General features: G+C 38.1%; 1 protein-coding gene across 1 annotated transcript in view; it reads left to right on the top strand.

Moving 5' to 3' along the window:
- Nucleotides 1-10,686, top strand: part of LOC139722178 (F-actin-uncapping protein LRRC16A-like) — a 139,578-nt gene extending 128,892 nt beyond the window's left edge. Inside the window, exons 29-32 of the mRNA XM_071633493.1 lie at nt 3,133-3,314; nt 4,643-5,786; nt 7,042-7,113; nt 10,439-10,686. Coding sequence (XP_071489594.1) covers nt 3,133-3,314; nt 4,643-5,786; nt 7,042-7,113; nt 10,439-10,611 — 1,571 coding nt within the window. The 3' untranslated portion in view covers nt 10,612-10,686. The remainder of the gene's footprint in view (nt 1-3,132; nt 3,315-4,642; nt 5,787-7,041; nt 7,114-10,438) is intronic.
- Nucleotides 10,687-22,639: the final 11,953 nt, after the last annotated feature.

Here is a 22,639-nt window from a genome sequence, read left to right as displayed (position 1 = left end):
GCGGTGACGTAATGAACTGTCATAGTCTTCAAATCCAGCAATGGCTGCACTGAAACTTTAGAAATTAGTAAGTTTTGAATAGATTGTCCAATTTTCCTCAAACTTTCACTGATGTGTTCTTCTAATATTGCTGCATTCCCTCAGTCCATGAAATATATATTTGGATTTCATTTCACTTTAATAAGTAGAAGAATTAGCACCACAGACATGCATAAAGCTAATCCCACGTTCTTTATCAACAATGTCTGGAGTTTTCAGGAGCATGGAGCATTCAAATATTTTACCAATATACTGACATGGGAACATTCAGATGTACTGCCCCAGTGGCGGATCCAGAGGGGGGCGCAACCGGTGCATGCCCACCTTTATTTTTCGTAAAAAACAAAAGAAATAAAAAGAAAAACAATGAAATGAAACCCGGAAGTGGCACCAGAAATATTAGTCACGCCCCCCTTTACAGAATTCCTGGATCCGCCCCTGTGCCCTGTAATATGACAGTTGTATGAGAGCATTCAGACTGCATGCCCTGTAACTCCTCAATGATGCGAGAGCATTCAGATTTCCAGCCCTGTATACATGGCAACTTTACGAGTACATTCAGGCAATCGTACAATCGTATCATAATCATGTTACATTGGAACTCTGACTCATAATTGAAACAAATCACACTCATGCTCAAGTACCTGAACTTCAAGAAAGTTCCTGCACACTGTGTTGACACAGGGACTCACACATCCTAGTCAGTCTTGAAGTAGCAGTCAATGTGAACGCAGCTAGGACAGTAAATGTCCCCCGCCCACTTTCTGGACACCAGTATGAGTCCATTCAGACATGTAAACATGTCATGTGAATGTACAATAAACTTTCGAATGATGCTGAAACATCCATGCTTAAAAAACATGACTCTAATTCATTGGACATGTCTCAAATTGTATATGAGCATTCAGATACACAAAATTTGTGCATATTCAATCTACTGTATGCGTGTATCCATTCATCCATACAAATTGTATCGGCAGAATCCGGATCTATTTGTATCTTTTAAATTTCAGTTGTGACCAGTTGGTTGTATCACATGCACAAATTACACATTGTAGAAGACCTACCCCCCCCCCCCCCCCCCGACAAAAAGAAAAAGAAAGAAAATAACCCAAGAACAAAAAGCAAAAAACAAACAAACAAACAAACAAAAGTATAATCCTGCCATTTTTCACTGTTCTGCAGATTCAGCATTTTGATTTGTTATGTCTGCATGTTTACATGTCAAGTTTACATCTGTATTTTGTGTTGTCATGAGGTAGCTTTCACACGAGAACTCATTCCTTTGCACCCTAAGAAACAAAGTCATGTATTTTTGTTGTTAAGTTGGTGCAGTGACAGGCAAACGCTTTAAAACGATTACTGCATATGCTGTACGTTTAGCAAATGGTTTTGTTCTGTTTTCTTCTTACTAATTTTTTGGCAAAGATAAATAGCATGCCAAAGTATTACATTCTGGAGCAAATTGCACCGTCTAATCTTCCTCAAGGTGGAAAAGAGCTAACCTTGCTTCTTGGAAAAGGATGATGCGTCCTTCTTGTTCCCTTATGAGATTCTCAAATTAGTGCACATACGGCGTTGTCCAAATTCGCAAAATGCACTGCTCACAAGATGCTGTCCTTGAAAAATATATGTTTTCATAGTCCCATGACATTTGCCCCTGCGACAATTGCTCCCATGAAATTTCTGCTCACTAAGCCAATCATAAAATTTTACCAACAAACATAACCCAAACCCTAATCCCAATCGTCATATCAAACCAAACCTAAATCCAAATCACAACCCTAACTGTAACCCTAAGTCCTTGGAGAAAGTAAGTCCGGAGCAGTTGTCGCAGGAGCAAACATGTCACCATGGCTAATACAGTTTTCAGTTTTCAGGAGACCTGAACTTTCATTTTGTTGCTCCTTATCTTGAAGTGCAAATTAGCTTTGTGTCCTTGCACTTAGTAAGACATTCACAATGTTGAATTATTTTAGTGCAGCACAACGCAAACTTGTTTCTTTAATGTGTTTTTTTTTTTTTTGGGGGGGGGGGGGACTGGGTATCTGCCATCTTGGGTTTCAAGTGCAAAAATACTCTTAAATTTCAAAGATGATTATAAAAAAAAAAGGTTATCCCCGCTCAAACAGTCTAGAAAAAATTGTTGTGGTTTTTTTCGGATATAAATTTTACAACTTGATAAAGTTTACTTTCGTTCAAATGTTTTTAATATTTACATCTGTCTGATGTAGCTCAAATTTTATTGATTGGGGTATTATAATTTTCTTGCTCTACAAAACTGGTTCGCAAGTCAGTAATAGCACTGCTTCAGAATTTTCGCTTAAGAATGCAGAAATTAATTAAACACCATAGTGTATTAGAAGAATTTATATGCAAAAACCAATGTAGGTCATTTTCATATTATTTCATTTAAGCTCTTCATTATTTTGTACTTTATGAAATGGAGTAACATTTTTCCTGTAGGCATGTACATGTATATGAATATATTCGTCAATAAAAAAAAGGAAAATTCAAGCAGTGTACTGTAATCATGACATGCACATATTTCTTGTAATTCCCACTTAGCACATACACTTCTCATCGCCATATATTGCCATCAATGAATGCATATTAGTTTTTTCTATGTACTGATACCCATAAAGTAGTCATTTTCCCAGGTTTGGGGTTTTGTATTGTTTTGTTTTATTTTTATGTGCCTTTAAAGTCACCAGCACATCTGTGTCTCATTTCATAAAAGGTGTTATGAAAGCAATTCTTGCTAGAATGGCAACTTCTTGTGGCAACAGCCAATCAGGAAGCAGGATTCCTGTCATGTGACCATTGCAGCAAGAGTTGCTATCATAGCAAAAATTTCCTGACATATAATGCAGGTGGATGCATCCAAAAAGGGGGAAAAAGGGAATCGCCATATATCCATTGCTCTTGACGCTAGAATGCTAGAAACCATGCAGGCCATGAGACGCAAACGAACACACATTCTGCAGTAAATGTTTTCATTGTCAAATGCAATGCTTTGCCATCTCCTTTCTGCCTGGCCCCCTTCCCCCACCAACCCCCCTTCCCCCCACCCCCTTTCCCTTCAATGAACAGAAGGGCGTAAGGAGGAGGTGGTGCTCCCCCCAGCAGAGAACATCGGGGAGAAGAAGGAGAAAGAGGTGGAGCCGTCGACGCCCCCAGTGGCCAAACCAAAGCAGGCCATGATCCCACCCCGCGCCGTTACGGGCGTGAACCCATTCGGCGCAAACGTTATGGCAGAGATGAAGAAAAAGAGGGTAAGAGAGAGAGAATATATGTGGCATGTGTCATGTGAGAATTCTCCCTGTCGCATATAGCTGTAAAAACGGTGGGGCTATTTAATTTCCACAACAATGTATTAACAACATTGTGCCGGTGCATTGCGAAGGCTCTATTTGATCATACACAAAAAACATGGAACGCTATCTCTCTTATCTCCTCCAAACTACAATAGTTTTGTAGGTTTTCTAAGCAATTGATATGTGTCGGGAAAAGAAATATCAGGTCATAACACATATACAAGCTCTGAAAATACATACCATTTCTATTGTGAACTGAAAATGTTTTAGTCATGATAAATAGGGAAAAAGTGAAGATGTGATTACCACATACATGTACAATGTGCTGTGCCCATGCCTGCTGCACAGTAACTCGGCATCATCAGAAGTGCACAAGTGAACACCAAAAGTGTGACCCCACTTGACCCCCACATGTTGCCTGCTACATGTAGATCACCTCCTTCATTTGCATGTCGCATATTCGAGTGTACGGACCCTACCGTTAGTGACAAAATGTTTACTTTTATACACTGTAAATGATTGGGAATTGGGAGAATTGTTTTTGGCAGTGCAATGCATGCCACCACCAAGTTAGGTGGGAAGAGAAAACTCGCTTCATGTTGGTCTTGTGTTTGGCCCTCTGTGTGATGAATGCTCTCTCAGAGCGGAGACACCGGCTTCACGACCCAACTGTCGTACCGAGACGTATCGGGACAATTTTTGAGAGAAAAAAAGGCAACTTCAAAATTTGATTCCAAATCATTTGGCGTTTCATACTAACTGTTTTCAAGTGCCAGAAAGCTTTCAAATGGTTACATGTTTTGTAATATCAAAGTTTGTTTCAATGTTCTGCTGATCTGTGTACTCGTACTAATCACTAGTTTCATTCCAAATGGCTGTTACTTTATAGTTTGGCTGTGTTGTAAAAGCCTCAATCTCCAGCCCCAACACACACTCATGCATATGCGATATAGCCGGGATATCAAAGTAACTTTTAACTGACTTAAAGCTTTAGAGAAACAAGTTGTAAATGCCCACATGTTTAAAATACCCACATGTTTGGCCTGAGAATCATTGTTCCTAAACTTTGAAATAATTTTCCATTTATATTTCTCCTGACATCATCCATTCCTTTTGATGCGTGTTCTAGATTTGATCAATGATCATTCGTCAAAAATTCTAAAATAAGAAGCATTAATGCTTTGTTAGAGGGTTTTCTAAGCTGTAATGACTACTTACGATGTGCATGTTGTTAGAGGAGTGAGATCCGTGTTGTGAGAGTACTGATTTCATTTTTTACCTTGCAGGAGATGAGAGAAAGTGGAACTGAATCCAAGCCATCTATCGCACCTGCCGCAAAACCCCTGGGCAAGAAGACTAGCCCAAGCTCATCACCACCAACGGCAGAGAGGGCCGCCAACAAACCGGCCCTGGTCCTTCCAAAGTCTCCAGGCCCGAGCCCTTCCTCTTCCCTGAAATCTCCATTACAATCCCCGTCTCCGAGCCCCAAGCCCACCTCGCCGACACCATCTCTGACGCCGACCTCGCCCAGGCAGACCGCGGCGTTGTCGCCCCCAACGGCGGCACCCAGGCCGGTGCCGTCTCCGCGGAGATCCATCAACGCCGAAGCCGAGCAGACCCAGAAGACTCCCGCGGCGGTTGCGCCAGCACCGGTAGCGGAGGTTAAAGAAGAAGAAGCGCCCGCAGAAGACAAGCAGCAGACCTCTGCCGCCGCGCCGGACGACAAACACGAGCAAGGCGAGGACATCGCAGCCACGCCCGAGGAACCACCAACAAATGGAGACGAAAGTAAACCTGTAGAGGACAAAGAGGATAAGCCGGAGGAAACCGTCAAAGACACCAAGGAGGAGGCCAGCACCGACAGAGCCGAGGAGGTGCAGCAGGAGAAAGAGGAGGAAGCGGCGAAGGAGGAGGAGGCAGTGAAGGAGGAGGAGAAGGAGGATGTTAAAGAAGTGAAAGTGAAGGAAGAGGAGGTTGCTTCTGAGGACTCCAAGAAGGATGAAACAACGGAAGACATTGAGCCGGCAGCAACCGGTGATAGTGAGGATGTCACCCCGGCAGAAGTGAATGATGGGAAACAGGAGGGCGGGGCCAGCGAACAAAAGAAGGTCGAGTCCACCAGCGATGCAGCTGTGACCCCGGCGACGGAGGAGAGTGCAAAGGATGACTCCAGCTCGCAGGAGAAAGTGAAGCGTGCAAGCTCGGCGTCCGACAGCCAGTCCCCGCTCGTCATCAACAACAACTCGCAGAAGAGTCAGCCGGACGCCAAAGAGGTCACCGAGGCCAAGGAGGCCCCGCCACCAAAGACTGCTGTCCAGTCAAAACACATAGCGCCCAAGCCAGCTCTGGACCTGACCCCCAAACCCAAGCCCAGTGTCAGTCCCAGACACTCGCTCATAGCCAAGAAACCACCTGTTGCTTCCAAACCAGGTAGATACCACTGCATTCATGTCATGGGGAGCTTGGGCTTTCTTTGGGGAACATTTGCCTTCTCCGAATGTCATTTCATTGCTTGCATGTTTACAATGTGGGTTACATTCTACATGTGGGTCACTTCTCTGAAGTCAAATCACTTAGTAACGTTTCTGCCACGCTAGGTCCTTTTGATTTCTCACAGGATAAGGTTCTCCAAAGAAATAGAAAGACACACATTGCAATTCCCACACATGTTTACAGACTGTATGTACATTATGGCAATAGGCTTTTAAAATGGAGAATTTGCCCCAAAAGTAAATCATTTTGATATTTAATGAGAGCAAAGAATTTGTGCCTATAAGCAATAGCAAACAAAGAGCCCATGCCTAGCTATGCGTTATTATCCACAATCCACATTGTATTAAGAATTTCTTGATTGTTTTCCTTCAATACTACTGCAAAATGGCTCTTTCGTTATTACCAAATCTATTGTAATCAATCTAACTTGTTGGGTACATTCTCCCGCCGTGAATATGTTTGGGGTTTTTTTTTCTAGATATAAGAAAAAGAAACCATCTAGGTATAGTTACAGAAAGTCCATTTTCTGCTCTGAAAGCCTTTCCGACCTAGAAAAAAAAAAATAGTCACGTATAGAGAAGTGCACTTTTCGAGCATTACTTTTCTCTGAAACGAACCTGAAATGGTCCGTAAATAGTTGTTGCACCGTCACCAAAAACTTTTAGGCACCTTTTTCAGAGAAGCTCGGGGTAGGTGGTGGGCTGGCACTCTCACTAGAAGTCCATGGTTGCAATATGCATTGTAGTGAGTCTTTGTGTTTTTGGTTTTGTTTTGTTTTTAAGAAGAAGAATCAGCTGTACACCTCTTTCTTTTCCATTGTTGCAATTATCCAACAGGTAAGGAATCAAAAAGTTGCATTGAGCATTGTAATCTAACATAGTTAGATTTATCTTGATGCTCTTCAAAAGAAAATTTGCAAGCTCTTTTCAAGCAGCACTTTCCAGTTTAGGAGGTGAAATTTTGGTGAGTTCAAATACATCGGGGCAAGATTTCTTGATTGTTATTTATTTATTTATCTATTGATTATTTTTGTTGTTTATTTTCTCTCTTTTTGGGGGGATGCCGCTATTTTTGGAGCATGAAATGTTATGCTACACTCCATGCCCATGTTGTGAAAAATGTGTTTCCATAATAATGTCACTGTTCTCTGCACCCCTTACCTCCATCATCCCCTTGTCACATCGTTTAGCAGGAGAGGGAGTGAGTCCGCAGGATTTGAGGAAGTCGCTAAAGCCGTTAAAACCCCCACCCGCCAAGAAACCAGGTGAGCTTCTAGCGGTCGCCATGCTCGGCTCAAGCCGCCTTCCACAACAGGGCGCTTCTGCCAGAACGGTAGATGTTCGCTTTATCTGTGTAGTTCATCGTGGATTGCTATTGAATGTTGGTTGGAGAATTTATCATTATTATTACTATTGTTGTTGTCATTGTTGTTGCTGTTGTTGCTGTTATTGTTGTTGTTACTGTTATCATCTTCACTGTATGCTGATTGACAAATTGCCCTACATCGACGTATGCTGTTGTCATTTTTGCTGTAGATGATGTGGATGAAATGACAGAATGAATTTACAGATGGGCATCCTTTTTTTTATTTCAGAAATTTTGCTTGTAGCCCAAGAATTAGGAAATCAACCACTGGCAAATGTTTTGCTTCCTGTCAAATACAAATGCTATATGATGCAGTTTTTAGTACCCTGGGGTACCAAATAGAAATCTGCCAAGTTGTTACATTGTTTGTCCCCGCCGAACGAGTTCGAGCAGGGTGACCTTTGACATTGACCTTTGACCTATATTGTACATTTTGCTTCAAAATGCTACTCCTTCGCCATTTCTGACCCGATTTCGATTCCGTTTGCTTTGTGTGATGGCACTAGGTGAGGGCTTCAAAACTTCTACACAGAATTTTGACCTTTGACTTCTTGACCTTTGACCTTGATTTTTTATGCCTCCGCCACGAAGTGGTGCCGGAGGCATTATTACCTATATTGTACATTAGCTACAAAATGCTACTCCTTCGCCATTTCTAACCTGATTTCGATTCCGTTTGCTTTATGTGATGGCACTAGGTGAGGGCTTCAAAACTTCTACACAGAATTTTGACCTTTGACTTCTTTGACCTTTGACCTTGATTTTTTACCTATATTGTACATTTTGCTACAAAATGCTACTCCTTTGCCATTTCTAACCCGATTTCGATTCCGTTTGCTTTATGTGATGGCACTAGGTGAGGGCTTCAAAACTTCTACACAGAATTTTGACCTTTGACTTCTTTGACCTTTGACCTTGATTTTTGACCTATATTGTACATTGGCTACAAAATGCTACTCCTTCGCCATTTCTAACCCGATTTCGATTCTGTTTGCTTTATGTGATGGCACTAGGTGAGGGCTTCAAAACTTCTACACAGAATTTTGACCTTTGACTTCTTGACCTCTGACCTTGATTTTTGACCTATATTGTACATTGGCTACAAAATGCTACTCCTTCACCATTTCTAACCCGATTTCGATTCTGTTTGCTTTATGTGATGGCACTAGGTGAGGGCTTCAAAACTTCTACACAGAATTTTGACCTTTGACTTCTTTGACCTTTGACCTTGATTTTTTACCTATATTGTACATTTTGCTACTAAATGCTACTTCCGGCGGGGACATATATTACGCACCGCGTAATTTCTACTTTTCCTTTTTTCTTGTAGTTCTGTACCCTGCGTAACCAAAAAATAGGTGTAAGTAATTTCTAGTGCTTAGCAGAGGAAAATATTGTTGCAACAATGAGCTCAGCAGTGCAGTGGCATCATAACATCATGCACACTACACCAGTGATTTAAATGTTTGCACACTGACAACTGCACCACACTATACATTATGAGTCAACAGAAGAATTAAAATTGAGTAATCATAGGACAAGTTTGAGGATTAGATGATTTCATTCTGAATTACTGTTCAAAATTTTAATAACATGTTTTTAAAAAGTTGTAAGATAGTTATCATTATTGTCATTATTGTGTGTTACGGTCAAAAGCTTCATTACAGGGCATAGAGATCATTATCCCCTCGTGCTATTAAAATTTTGACCTCCATGATGGCTGTGTGTAAATATACTTCTTGCCAATACAAAATGGCGACATACAACATGGTACCCTGGGGTATCGCATGGTGCATCATATACAGTACCTCAAGATAGGAAATGACCAACTTTTTTCTTGAAAAGAATTAAAGAGGACATCCGGTCCAAATATAAGTTAGTCTGATTAAAAAAGAGAAAAATTTCACAAGTTCAACAGTAAAAATTTGACTGAAATCGGATGAAAAATAAGGAAGTTTGATAATTTCTCCAAATCAGTTCTTGTACAGTGGGTATGAATATGCAAATGAGTGAGGTAACCATGTCATACCCTCACAATTTTTCATCGATCGTGTACAAAAAAAAAATGACAAAAATTAAACGTTTCTGTCATTGAAGTATGAAACATGACGTTATTCTGGGTTGAATAACTTCAGAATAGTGATCAGTTAGATATACGAGGATTTGAGCCTCAGGCATAATTGCCTTTGAATGAAAAACTGGAAATTTCAAAATTTTATGTACAAACTATTATGTGGTGAGTTGTGAGGGACTGACATGCTTACTTTGCCATTTGCATATTCATATTGACTGTTTAAGAACTGTTTCCAAAAAAAAAACTGAAACTTCAAAATGTCATAACTTCCTTATTTTTCATCCAATTTCGATCAAATTTATACCGTTGAACTCATAACATTTTACTCTTTCTTATCAGACTAACTTATATTTGGATTGGATTTCCCCTTTAAGTAGCCCCAAGTAATTTTACCTGAGGTTACTTTGGATTCAGCAGGGTTACAGGGCAGATGCGCTGCCCCTGCGCCTTCCCCTGCATCTTTCCTCTGTGCGGCACATTTTGTGTGTGCAATACTGGCCACTTTTATAGATGGATTTTATTCAAATTTTGTGTCTAGATGTACAGCTGTATCATTTAAAAATCTAGCCACTGATTACTGTTAGTAATTGCGCCCTCATTTGTTTTGTCTTTACACATGAAAGTCTGACTTTTGAAGGTCTCTTGGTCTGCGGTGCACTCTGCTGGGCAAATTTCTTGATAGATTTCCTTCAAGTTTTGTACATACATGTAGATGTATCATTACTGAATCTTAACCTGTTCCAGTTTTGGTTTCTTTGGTAGGCAGGTCCGTCATGGTAAATTCTTTACCCCTATAGGTTAACGACTCAAGGAATACACTTCCGTTTTGTGGCGACTGGTATTTCTAGTTACTTGCAATTGTACATATACAATGTACATGTATGTGAATGGCTCTGCGCTAACGGGAACATAAACAACATGTGATTGAGTGAATCAAGCGTGCAAATGCGGTGCACAGATAAGTTTTACAAATATTCATGCAGATTTCTGTGAGATTGTTTGTTCTGCAGAAATCCCATTCTTTCCCTTACTCATCTCAAGCGAAGCAAAGCCTCTTCAGTCTTGCATTGTACATTAATACACATGTGTATCTCCTTCCCTTGTTTTTCTCTCTCTCTCTCTCTCATACCCCCCCCCCCCTTCCCCCTAGCCCCAGGAGAGAAACCCATGATTCCTGCAAAGCGACCGAGCGACATCAGGAAAGCCAACAAGGCAGCCATCAACGGGGAGGCCGGCAAGGAGTCGCCCGCTCCGGACCCGGCGGCGGAGAAGACCGAGGAAGACACCACGTCCACCAGTAAAGGTCAAGGGGTATTCGTTTGACCCCTTTGATCTTCAGTGACCGCCATGGTACACCAGCATCAATCATTCCCATGGCAATAAACTCTAGTGTACTTTTTTTTTTTCATGTGACTTGCGACCAAAAATATCAGACTATTACATACACTATGTAGATTGGTTTAAGACATGGGTCACTAACTTTGAATTCCCTTTCAGTCTGTTTATGGAGACGCTCCAATAGACAAATAAAAGCGTTTGTTTGTCTGTTTTGTGGCCAGAGTTGTATTGTTCTTACTTTGTATAAATGGTGTACAAAGAGCATTTTGTGACATTTTTTTTTTTTTTTTTACTCTTTCATAAAATGAGTGGCTATTAGAAATGCACATTCCTCATAGAATGATGTACAACTCGTAGGCCTAGGCTTTAGAGAGAAGTTACACAGCAGTTTCACATTGGAGAGGCACCAAGATTAGTTACTTCAATGTGGAATTGAAAGGCACATTCAGAAAACCAAGATATTTATGAAGCTGGATCGAATTTTGATAGTGGTCTACAAAGTTATGACTATGGTTGATATGGGCCAATACATGTTCAAAGTAAGGATACTAGCATTGGTAATGATATTGGTAATATTTATGTATAGAGGGCTTTTCCACTGGATACAAAGCATTTTGAGATTCCAGGGTCAGCATTCCTGGAGTCAAACTTTGCACAGACTACCCTGGAAGTGACAATGTAAGTTCAATGAGTACATGGAGTTTCAGGAGCAGATACGTCTTGGTATTTTCAATGCCTGGTAATAATGTATGTGTGTATATTTGTCAGATTGTGTTGTTGTTGTTGTGTCTTCACCAGGACAATTTGTAGGGTCCACAGTGTCTCAACAACTCTGAACTGAATGAAATTTCTGTGTGCGGTTTAGCCATTTAAAGGAACTGTGATAGTGTTTTATGATAGAAGGAAAAGTTGTCATCTTTATGTTTGCCAAGATACAGTATTGATTCATGTATCTACGCAGGAAGGCAGTACAGAAATTAGTCGTCAGTTCTTAAGAGATCTATGCCTGCACGCTGGATCATCCCATTCTATTTCGTACAATGTACACTGTACTTACAGATTTATTTTCTATGTACCTGGTACCTGGTACATGCAATGCTCAGTCTTTCATATAGAGCATCTCAATCTTTAGCATACGCAGAAGGCTGCACGTAAGAGCAGCGAAGATGTAAAGGAAAGGAAGGGCCTTGTCAGAATCGGTGGCAACTTAATTTTTCTAATCCCAATGCCAGACCAAGCGCTGTGATGTAAAACTGCAGTATTGGTGAAAAGGAAATGGCACTTGACATTCTTTTCAGAGTACAGTTACCACTTATTTGCATAACCAGAATTGATCATCACATTTTTTTCTTGCATGTCCGAAAATAATGCGTTTAAGCTTGAGATAAGTAAAGATGTTAAAGAACCGTGATGTCTCCCATCTTTTGCAACAAAATATTTATTTCCTTGCTGTGGAACATTCCATGAGATAAAAGCTATAGACTGCAAAACATGTCCTATACCACAATGGCAAAAGATTCAATTGTTGAAACCAACTAAGGCAATTTGTTTTAATATTTCATGGATGTATGTATGTCAATTAAATTGCTGTGGATAAATGAACATTTTTCTTTAATTCAAATTCATGAGTGTATAAGCACCCATACTACGATAACTCATTCAAGCTTGCAATGAAGATTTATCCAAAATTGCTGCCCCCCCCCCCCTCAAAAAAAAAAAGAAAGATCCCTTGTACATTGATAAATGTGATCACTGTGAGTGATGTTACAACATGCTGCGCTGGGGATGACTTTGACTGTAACAGTCATGCTTTTCTGCGGAGGAAAAATGAGATGTGAAAGGGGAAGAGTTAGAGATGTGTTTTCTCTATATAACATTGTGTGTGTGTGTGTGTGTGTGTGTGTGTGTGTGTGTGTGTGTGTTTCAGAAGTTGATTATTTCCTCCTCGCTAGTCCATCTCCATGGAAACAGCATGGGATTCAAAGGATAGGTCACACATTGGATGATGTAAATATGAAAGAAGAACAAGGCCTGCATAGCACGTGTTCAGAGAAGAAGAGAACCGAGATGCAACTGGGTAGATTAGGTTTGCAAGACACCGTTTGCGTCTTGCTGTCCATACTACAGAGAGTTTTCAGACTTGCAAAAAGAACTCGTTTATCAACATGTTTCATAGCAGCTGTAGAGTTGCAAAGTGTCCAGACAGTGGACAAGTTTCCTGATACCGGCTGTCTGCTGCAAACGACATTCCTTGCAACAGCTGCATCACCATCTTCATGATCAGGCAATCAAACAAGGCAACTGTCATTACATTTACTATACATTCATGCGAGAGTGAAAGAAAAGAAGAGGTTGAATACAAGGTCCGATCCACACTCCACCACCACAATCATGCTTTAAAGGTCGAACTTTTTCAGACTGCGAAGACTCTTCAGCACTGTTTAAAACTAAACTGTCAAAAACACCTAGACGACAATTATTGGCCAAAGGTGATTTAAAAAGGTTTGTTCGGAGGAAAGGGAGATAATAGTTTTGGGGTTCTTTAACTGTAAAACAGAAGGTTTTGATCAACATTAAAAAGTGAGTTTCTGTACAAGTTTACGAGGAAAATCCTTTGTAAGGCTGAAACCCCCACAGATTTTGAAAGTGTAGTCTTAGTTGTTGGATACTCGTGATTCACTAAAATCTAGTGGGGTACGGGAGAGACATTGACCTTCTCATTAACATTTGTTTGTTCTGTTCTTTGATGATGTCATATAACAAACTTGTGGACTGTATGTGAATGAACTCAGTGAAGACGCAAGGGAAATATCAAGTGTACAAGATTGTAGATTTAGGAGGGACTGGACTTTATATGATGCGTCAATGTATGAAACTCACTGAAAAAGAAATGACATACATGTATGTCTGTTATACGATGTATTCTTGTGATGTTAATAGAACAGTAATGTACACATTTGTGTTTTTTTAAAGTGTCATTTATGCTATCTTTTTAGAATGATAAGTCTTTGTCATCAGTGGTCTGTATATGTTGGAATAAAAGCTGTAGTTTTAATATATGTACAATTGTATGTATTTGTTGTAATAAAGTTAATTTACTGCATACCAGCTCTATGTGGAAGCAGTATGTTGCACCAGAAAGATTTAATTCCGTTTATTCACTCATGTAACCTTTTTTTGAAATTATATTTCAAAGATGTGCATTCATTGAAAGATTGTATTTTTATATTGTGTCCTAACTTGTTGCAACTTAATCCGTTCGATGATCATGTCGTCTACTAGTAATTGGAATTATCTTGACCAGAGGAAATATTTTGGTCCGTATGTCATCATGTATTAAAATGTCTTTCCAGTTATAAAAGTTACCCAAAGGACAATGATGTGTTAGTGTAGAAGACTTCCATAGTCCAGATTATGTCCCATGCAAGTCCAGATTTAATAGCAATTTTTGTATTGTACTTTGTAAATCTGATACATACATATTTTGTAAGTTTTGAGCAGCGTGTGGTGAGGCTGAGGTACTTCTTAACGTAACAAAGAGCACATAGTCTTCCTGAAACCTCCTCCAAAAATGTCTGCGTTACTCCCCGCTTTCATTCGTGCCAGCTTAAATGGGGGCTTTTTAGAAACCATGATTTGAATTATTTCACCAAAAGAAGATGTGACAGCTGAAACATTATTAGTTGTTCTTCGTCATTCCTGATTGGTCAGACTGTACAATGAACTTTGACCCCCCAAAAGTGTAGAACTATAAAGAAGCAGCTGATCTCTCCAAAGGTTCACTCTTTATCTTTATGTCTATACCGTTTAATGAAGGGTGTTCACGATGATTCTTAACTGAGGTGCTTTATTCAATTCAGACTCTCTGGGCTTGCAGGAATGATCTTTTCACACTGAGTAGTCACAAAACACAAAGCTTCGCTGACATACAGATGAATTGTTCTGCAGTTTTCAGTGCAACTACTTCTCTTTGGAGAGGAATAGCCATCTTTATCGATATTATTTTTAAAAACAAAAACGAATCTACACCAAATTATGCCATTCCTTTTTGCAGTCATACTCGAACCCACTCTTGAAGAGCAATGACAAACTACAATGTCTAAACAATTGCCAAACTTGAAGTGTATGCCTTTGAGACTCAGCTGTATCCTATCAATTGAAATCATATCTAAGAGAACTGCTTTATTATTTGTCTATGCTCAGTGGTTATAAAAAGTTTGAGATTAAAAAAAAACAACAAATGCAAGCAAAATGAGAAGGGAGAAAACATGTACCATGCGATACTGTTTTCATACATGTTTTTTCTTGCCTTATGTACAAATACAGCAACAGGTCCAACATTCTTGTTGTCTTTGTTGTTATTATGATTCCTGGACATTGAAAGCTCTACAGAGATTGATATATACAAAACTGGTGTATTCACAGATTTGATTCAGCTTAAAATCAGGTATTGGGTGTCCAAGGCAATTTCTGTAAGATTTATCCAGTCATGTGTTCTGGGACATTTATTAAAGTATTAAGTCTATGCAAGTTTATGGTTGGGGTCAGCCTGCTGTGTCACATTTGATCCATTCATGGAATTTGCTCCTTTAACGAGCTTTAAACTTTGTCTGCATTGTTTCTTTTTAATGACATTTTTTAATGAATATACTGCTTTATAACCAGAAAGAGAGAGGGGCAAAAAAAGGGGAGGGGCAAAAAGACCCCAATAAATATGAATTAATTCTATGAGTTGCCATGTTGCATATTTGAGCAGGATATATCATGGGTACCGGTATGTACCATGATAGATTGAGAATCATTGTAAAAGTGAAAATTATCCCTCATTTCTTGCGACCAAAAATCAGCTGTTATATGTGACACTATTTAATGTTTTTCATTCCACAAAATTAAAGATGTGAAATTCCTCCTACCCAGTCGAGCGTGAAATATGAATTACTGAAACATTTCCACTTTTACTTTACCTGCTAATGGGAGTCATGTCTGTGCTACATCTACTGTATATCAGGCACAATCAAGCTCTAAGAATATATTTCTAAGTGAATATAATTTTCGTTTTTTATGACATAACTTATTTAGGTAAGATAGAGAGAACATCCTCAGTAAAATTTCAAGAATATGGCATCATATTTGGCACCACTTGTTGATGTACAGTTTCCTAGTTTTTGTATATGCACATCCATTCCAGGTTTTTGTGTGCAACCATATTACATTCTTTATTACTCATGAAAATGGCATTCCTAACAATAAGGTTCCATGTATTTAGGCTGCTAGGCAATCACGTTGAATAGATGTAGTGCAAAATCATGACAATGAGCCCTCTTTTGTGCAGCCCATTGAGAACTGTAATCATGGGTGTAAATTGTACATGTAATTAGAGTTGCCAATTTGGCAAACCATAAATACTCTGCTGCTCTGTAATTGATAATGACAGACAACCAGTATGCATATTATATGATTTTTTGTTTTAATGTACATGATTTGATGTATATTGGATGTTTTACTGTATATTCAAAAATGACAAAATCATGATGTTGATCCTTTTTTTTTAACATTTCATCTGGTGTCATTCCTCATTGTGTCAATAACATTCACCTCATGTGGAACACATTTTGAATAATTTTTGATTTAAAGTGATATGTATTTGATCTTGCTCACATAACCATGATGATATGGCTGATACACCAGACGACATTGATGTATCTGCCAACCTTCTAGTCTATGATCGTAAGCAGATCAGCTCTCTTGCACTCTCTCAATATGTCAAAGAAACTTATTTTTCCAGTGAAATCCTGATGTTTGACCTATTATGGAATGGTCAGTGGTTGACTTAACAAAAACTATATGTTATAATTGCAAATGTTTCATTTCCTCCATTTGTAATGCATATAACATAATTTTGGTGTATAATAGTCTTGGAGTTTACTTACCCTGCAGTTGTTAAATCAAGGAAATCTGGGTGTAATTGACACTAAGGTATTTTGCTTTTATGAGCATGAAAATTGTTATTGGTTTCACATATTGTCTTCCACATATTTTTTACCATGACATACCCATTCGTTTATGTTGATTTGTCAGTATGTATTCTAATTATGCAAATGGCAACAAATTTGGTTCTCCTTGTTTTGTAAAAAAGAAAAAGAAAAAAATATCAGTTTACTTTTTAATATGATCATCAATACTTTGTATTGAGTAACAAGACATGTAGTGTCATATCTTTCTTTTTCATTCATAATTCTTATTCCTGTATATGATATTCCATTTTAGGTTGTTCCTTTAGTTCTCGTATACATGCAATGTTAATGTAGAAACAAACTGTCATATAAGGAATATATTAAGCATAAAGGGGATTATATTAAATTGATAATTTTGTTACAGATTCTACTATGAGTCTCTCTCTCTCTGCATTACTCTTCATTTGTGTATCAAAAAAGTATGTATGTGTGTATGTATATACATGGCTCGACACTAACTTTTTTGTTTGGTGGCCCGATGGGGCCACCAAAATCCTAAATTTCAAATTTTTGGTGGCCCGAGAGAAAAATTTGGTGTCCCGAATAAAAAAAACAATAAAAAACATTAAAAGTCCTTTTTTTTCATGAGTCAAATATTTAAGATTTATGATAGTAAGAATTAGAAGTTGGACATATCTACTCATACATAAACTTCAACAAACTTGCAACACTCACTCTCAGGCATTCATTCAGTCCTTTTCATCCATCCTTTGAACAAATTTAACTGCTAATTTCCGGCGCAAAAAGTTACGAATTTATTGACATACTTTTCAAAATATTTTGGTGGCCCGAGGCGGGCCACCAAATTTGCCCATTTTTGAAATTTGGTGGCTCAACTTTCATTTTTGGTGGCCCCGGGCCACCGGGCCACCGTTAGTGTCGAGCCCTGGTATATATATATATATATATATATATATATATATATATATATATACACAAATTAGAAGAAGAACGAGTCTCAAATACGCCATGGATCCAACAAGAAGGTTTTTTATTTACAAAATTTTCAGCCTGCAAAAACTTATTGTCCTAGTATACACTACACCAACGAAGGCCTGAGGCAGGCTGAAAATTTTGGAAATAAAAAACCTTGTTGGATCCATTGCGTATTTGAGACTTGTTCTTCTTATAATTACAACATTTGAAGTCCAACACGTGGAAAGTTCCAATATGAACATATATATATATATGGGTGAGAATTTTGAACGATGTACAATTGCCCATTTTCGCACCTCATGACATTCTTTCCCTTAGAACACGCCAGGATGATCTAAGAAACCAGATTTTTTCATGTCATCTCAAAGATTGGTAAATTTCCTTTCAGGAAATATATGGTTTGGTTGACTTTTGCCTGATATTTTTCATTTGACAAGGACTTAAAGCGTAAAAATACGGTAAAAACGCTATTTTCACAATAATTTTTGTTTTTCAAAGTAATGATGTGCATATTTAAGCATACGTGGCATCTAATATCTGACCATGTTCTGGATCTGACATATCATGGGTATGAACCACAACATTATAAGAACTATATGAGCACGTATAAAATCACAGAGAACAATTGAAATATCAAAGTCCTAAACAGGCGAACGTCCGTGGTGCTTTTATTTCTATCGCTGCTGCAAATTCTACTTTGTTGTCCCAACTGTAATGTATACGAAAATTTGGTGTTCCACCTAATGAACATATCCTGCAAAAATTGTACGTCTGCTGGCTGTACATGGGACGCAATATTCTTTTATGCAAAATTATACTCAGTTTTCGTCACGGACGTGCTTCCGCTATTTTCGAATAAAGATCGTATCCCATTAAACGCTATTGGTGATATTGTTCTGAGTCGTAATCAACTAAGATCTAGCCACACGATAATATGTTTGTTTTGAGTTTCTGTCCATCCTTTGTCAAATAGGAACCGAAATTATATTTTTAGACGAACCTCCGAGAAAAAAAGAACGTCCGTAATGATTAAAACGTTTTCGAGTGGAACACCATCTTGCTTTGATGACGAAGGTGCATTTTACCTTTGGCTCTCTAGCCGAGGAGCTGTATGTTATTTTTGGAGCGGACTGAGGCTTGTCCGCAGTTTTTGGACCTTGCAATTCACGGAAAACCAAGCAAATAATTAATATTTTCTCTGAAAATTCACCTCCTGATCCCCCTCTGAGCAATAAATATGTTGTAAGGATGTCAAATGTCTTATAATTTGCATTGACAATACCTTTTCAAATTTTTGACAGAGTTAGGAAGGCTAGGTACTCTCTGCCGATTAGTTATCCTTCCGGGAACATGACCTTATCAGTAGAACGAACGTCCGTGACAATTCCAGCGAACGTCCGTGACGTATGCAATCCCTTCGATAGGGATAACTTGTCCCCAAAGTGTCCTGTATTCTTTAAAACTTTTAGCTCCAATAGTCACAAATAAAGTTTTACAAAGTAAACAATGAGTTTAGGGCAGTAGTTTCAGAATTTTTAAGGCGTTATGTGATCATGATGAAGAAACAGTTGAAAATTTACTCACAATTTTACGCTTGTTTTCCCTCTAATTATACAAAAACAGCTAAACACTGAAAACAAAGTTATAGGAAAATGGAATTTTGCGTTATCTGTAATTTCTGTGCATTTAAATTTCTTTCTAATCAGGATCTGGAGACAATTTGTACTGTTACAGGTTCTGAAAATTTCGCTCACGGACGTTCTGTCCGAGAAAGGAAATTGCTGATAATTACAAATATATCACTGCACATAAAGTTAATGTTAGTTGAAAATATTACCAAATCACCTAGCCGCTCATACCCAAAAGTAAATAATGTTCAGCACTCAATTTACTTGTAATAACAAAAGGAAAACGTTTTGGTCACGGATGTTCGTTGGTAGAATAAGTCAATGGATTACATAGTAGGAGAAAGAGGATCAGTGCCACTTTTTCGTGACAGGTGCGCCAAGTGTTTATCTTTTGAGTATGGTAGCTGCCGTCTCAAACAGAACACATCCAGTTTTGGCCCCCATAACGGACGTTCGCTGTAATTGTCATGATATTAAATGCCTTAATTCATTCTTATTTTTCTCTTCATGACGATTTTTCTCTCATTCCCTCAATAGCCTGGACATGCTGCGACCAAACAGAAAACAGAAACAAAACAAAACAAAATAAAATAAATCCGAAAAGTGCTACGTAATCACATGCAGGATAATGACGGAAGAAGTCTGTAATGGGCATGTGTTGAGTGAAAAATAGAAAAGTTTCAAAAGGACGTGTAAGCAGTTGAATAAAAATGACTGAGAAACAGAGAAGGGATCGAGCTGCTCCAACACACAGAGAAAAGAATTGCCAGTGCACTCCCGTCGTACCAAATTCCTCTGGAGAAGTTTTTGTTTGTTTGTTTACGTTTTTTATTCATCGAAATGCCGTCACAAGCGAACAAAAATAATGCAGTTTACAATTGTCGGATGAAAACAAACAAATCATCCGCTTATCATCACATGGTGTTGTTTTATACTCATCAATGAAAAGCAATGATCATTTGTAATTCTTTCCAAGATTTTTTTTTTTCATTTTACATTTAAGAGACAGAGAGATCGTCAATTTGTTTGTGTTTTTGTGCTTACTTTGAAAACACATGTTAAAAAAAGTAATGATCAAGAATAGGTTTAAGGTTACACTTTGATACGTTCGCTCTTCCTAAGATTCGTTACTCCGATGTCCAAAGGTTTGTTATTCCGAAAATGAAAAAAAAAAAAGTTTGTAGTTAATTAAGGAGGTTTGTCATTAAAAATTTTCTTATTCCGAAAGTTTGTTAGTTCGAAAAATAAATATTAATGATCATTATCTTTAGGTCCGTTCTTCTAAAAGTGGAAAGGGCCTGATATTCGTTTAGGTGAAAACGGTTATTATGAGGTTTTGAAATTTGAAGGATTGTAGTTGTTAACTTGTTTCTCCACATTTGGATAAGCGAACATGATTTTTCATGTTCCGATTAGTAAACCTTTCGATTAACCTTCGGAGATTCCTATCATTTACCGAATAAAAAAGCTTCATAATAATACGAACTCTATCAATTTTCGTATTGACAAACTGTATGAATAACGAGCCTCCGAAATGACGCGCTACAACATGTTTGTTATAACGAACCATATTGTATAATATCGAAGTCACAAACATCCATCCATGTAATTTGGACTTTACTGTGTCTTGTTATGACGAAACTTCGCAGTATCGAACCTATTATCATTTCTGACTAATATAATAATAAAATTTCTCCTCGGTAACTGTGTGTAACACAAGGAGCAAACATAGAGGGATTTCTTCCCAACATATTCGTTTGTCCTCCCCAGCTAAACAACGTATTTCTATAACGGAGCACATTTCTGTTGTCTTTCTACGTTAATTCTTTGTCATAATTTTAGCTGTGACCATGTTCGTTATAAGCAAATTTTGCATTGTAGACTTTAGATAACAAATTTAGGACCTGAATCTTTACTTCATGATAAACAAATTTTGATAAATATATTCGTTCTCAAGGATGGACTACGTCACTGAGATTACACGTACGTTTGTACGTTCATTTACGAGAGATGGAAAAATTGTTTTCTTTGATTCCTCAGTATGAGAAGATAAACAAGCTTATGTAATTGAGAATTGGTAATATCTGTTCAGGATTTTGCAGAGGAGTTTGTTCTCGACATGAAATTGCTGTTTGTTGTAAGTAGAATGCGTTTCCAACTCAGGAGAGCTGCATCTTGTTTGTTCCGAACGTCCGTGAGCTACATGCGAACCTCCGTGATGAAAACTATGCTATGTTCGTTGGGTTATAGAGACTGCCTAGATCAGATACATCTTAAAAAGGTATGTTATTATTTGGGAGTGGGGATTGAAGTATGGGATAGTAAAATAAGAGGTCAAAATATTGAGTTTCTGTAAAATGCGCGTAAAGTGGAGAAAGTGTTTAGCGGAAGAGCAATATTTCAACAGAAACGACGAATTTAGTTAAATCATCAGTTGTCTACCATTACGTACAGGTTAAGAGTACAAGCTTAATATTCTGCAAGCACGTACACATGTCCCTTAAGATATTTTGTTAGGATTTTGAACTGAATCAGATCTTTGCAAACTATGTTAAATGGTATTCAAATGTATGTGCTGTACTATTCCTCACGGAAGTTCGCTGCTCTGGACATGGTAAACTTCAGCGGTGAATAAAAACTTGTTCCTCTGGGCAAATCCTAGTATAATTGGGTTCATATTAAAGCTTGAGTTATACTCTTTCAGGTAAGATGAATAATTTGGAGAATTTCCTACTTTTTAAATTTTGCCTTGTTTTGGCTCAATTGTACATCGTTCAAAATTCTGACCCATATATATATATATATAAAGAAATGAAGAATAAACTGGTAATGCACTTTTTGGCCAAAGAAGAATGACTTTATCTGACTCAAATTTTCAGCGACCCCCGCCTTCTTCACGAGTCTTGTCAAGACTCCTGGAGAAGGTGGAGGTTGCTGAAAATTTAAGTCAAATAAACTCATTCTTCTTTGGCAAAAAAGTGCATTACCAGTTTATTTCTTCATTTCTTTGTGGAGTCAATACGTGAATTCTCAACATGTTTATATATGTTATATGTTAAACTAGTAAATATTAACAAATTGAAAAAAACAAACAAATATATTTTACTTACATTGAGTAACAGTAAAATCATATTGCATTGCACATGCATCAAGGTCAACGACGCGGTGTGTTAGGAGTTTAGTATCAGCAATGCTGTCAATTATTCAAGTTGTTTTTCTTTTCATTTCTGTTTGATAAACAAACAGTGTGTGGTGGTGTACGTATATCAATCAGGTTTAGTTTTTACGCAAATTTTCAAGGGTGATGCGAGGTGGATTGCGTATTGTTAATATCATGCGTGACAAAAAAAAAAACAGGCGAAGAAATATAAATATTATGCACTGCTACTTTTCATATCAACATCAAATGCTTGACTTGGGTTTTTTATTCAACTT

The sequence above is a fragment of the Diadema antillarum genome, unplaced genomic scaffold, assembly GCF_040938485.1.
Source record: "Diadema antillarum isolate AM-2024a unplaced genomic scaffold, OU_Dant_1.0 scf00000160, whole genome shotgun sequence".
Lineage (NCBI taxonomy): Eukaryota > Metazoa > Echinodermata > Echinoidea > Diadematoida > Diadematidae > Diadema > Diadema antillarum.
The sequence above is the reverse complement of the archived record's forward strand: the minus strand, read 5'-3'. Positions and strand labels throughout refer to the sequence as shown.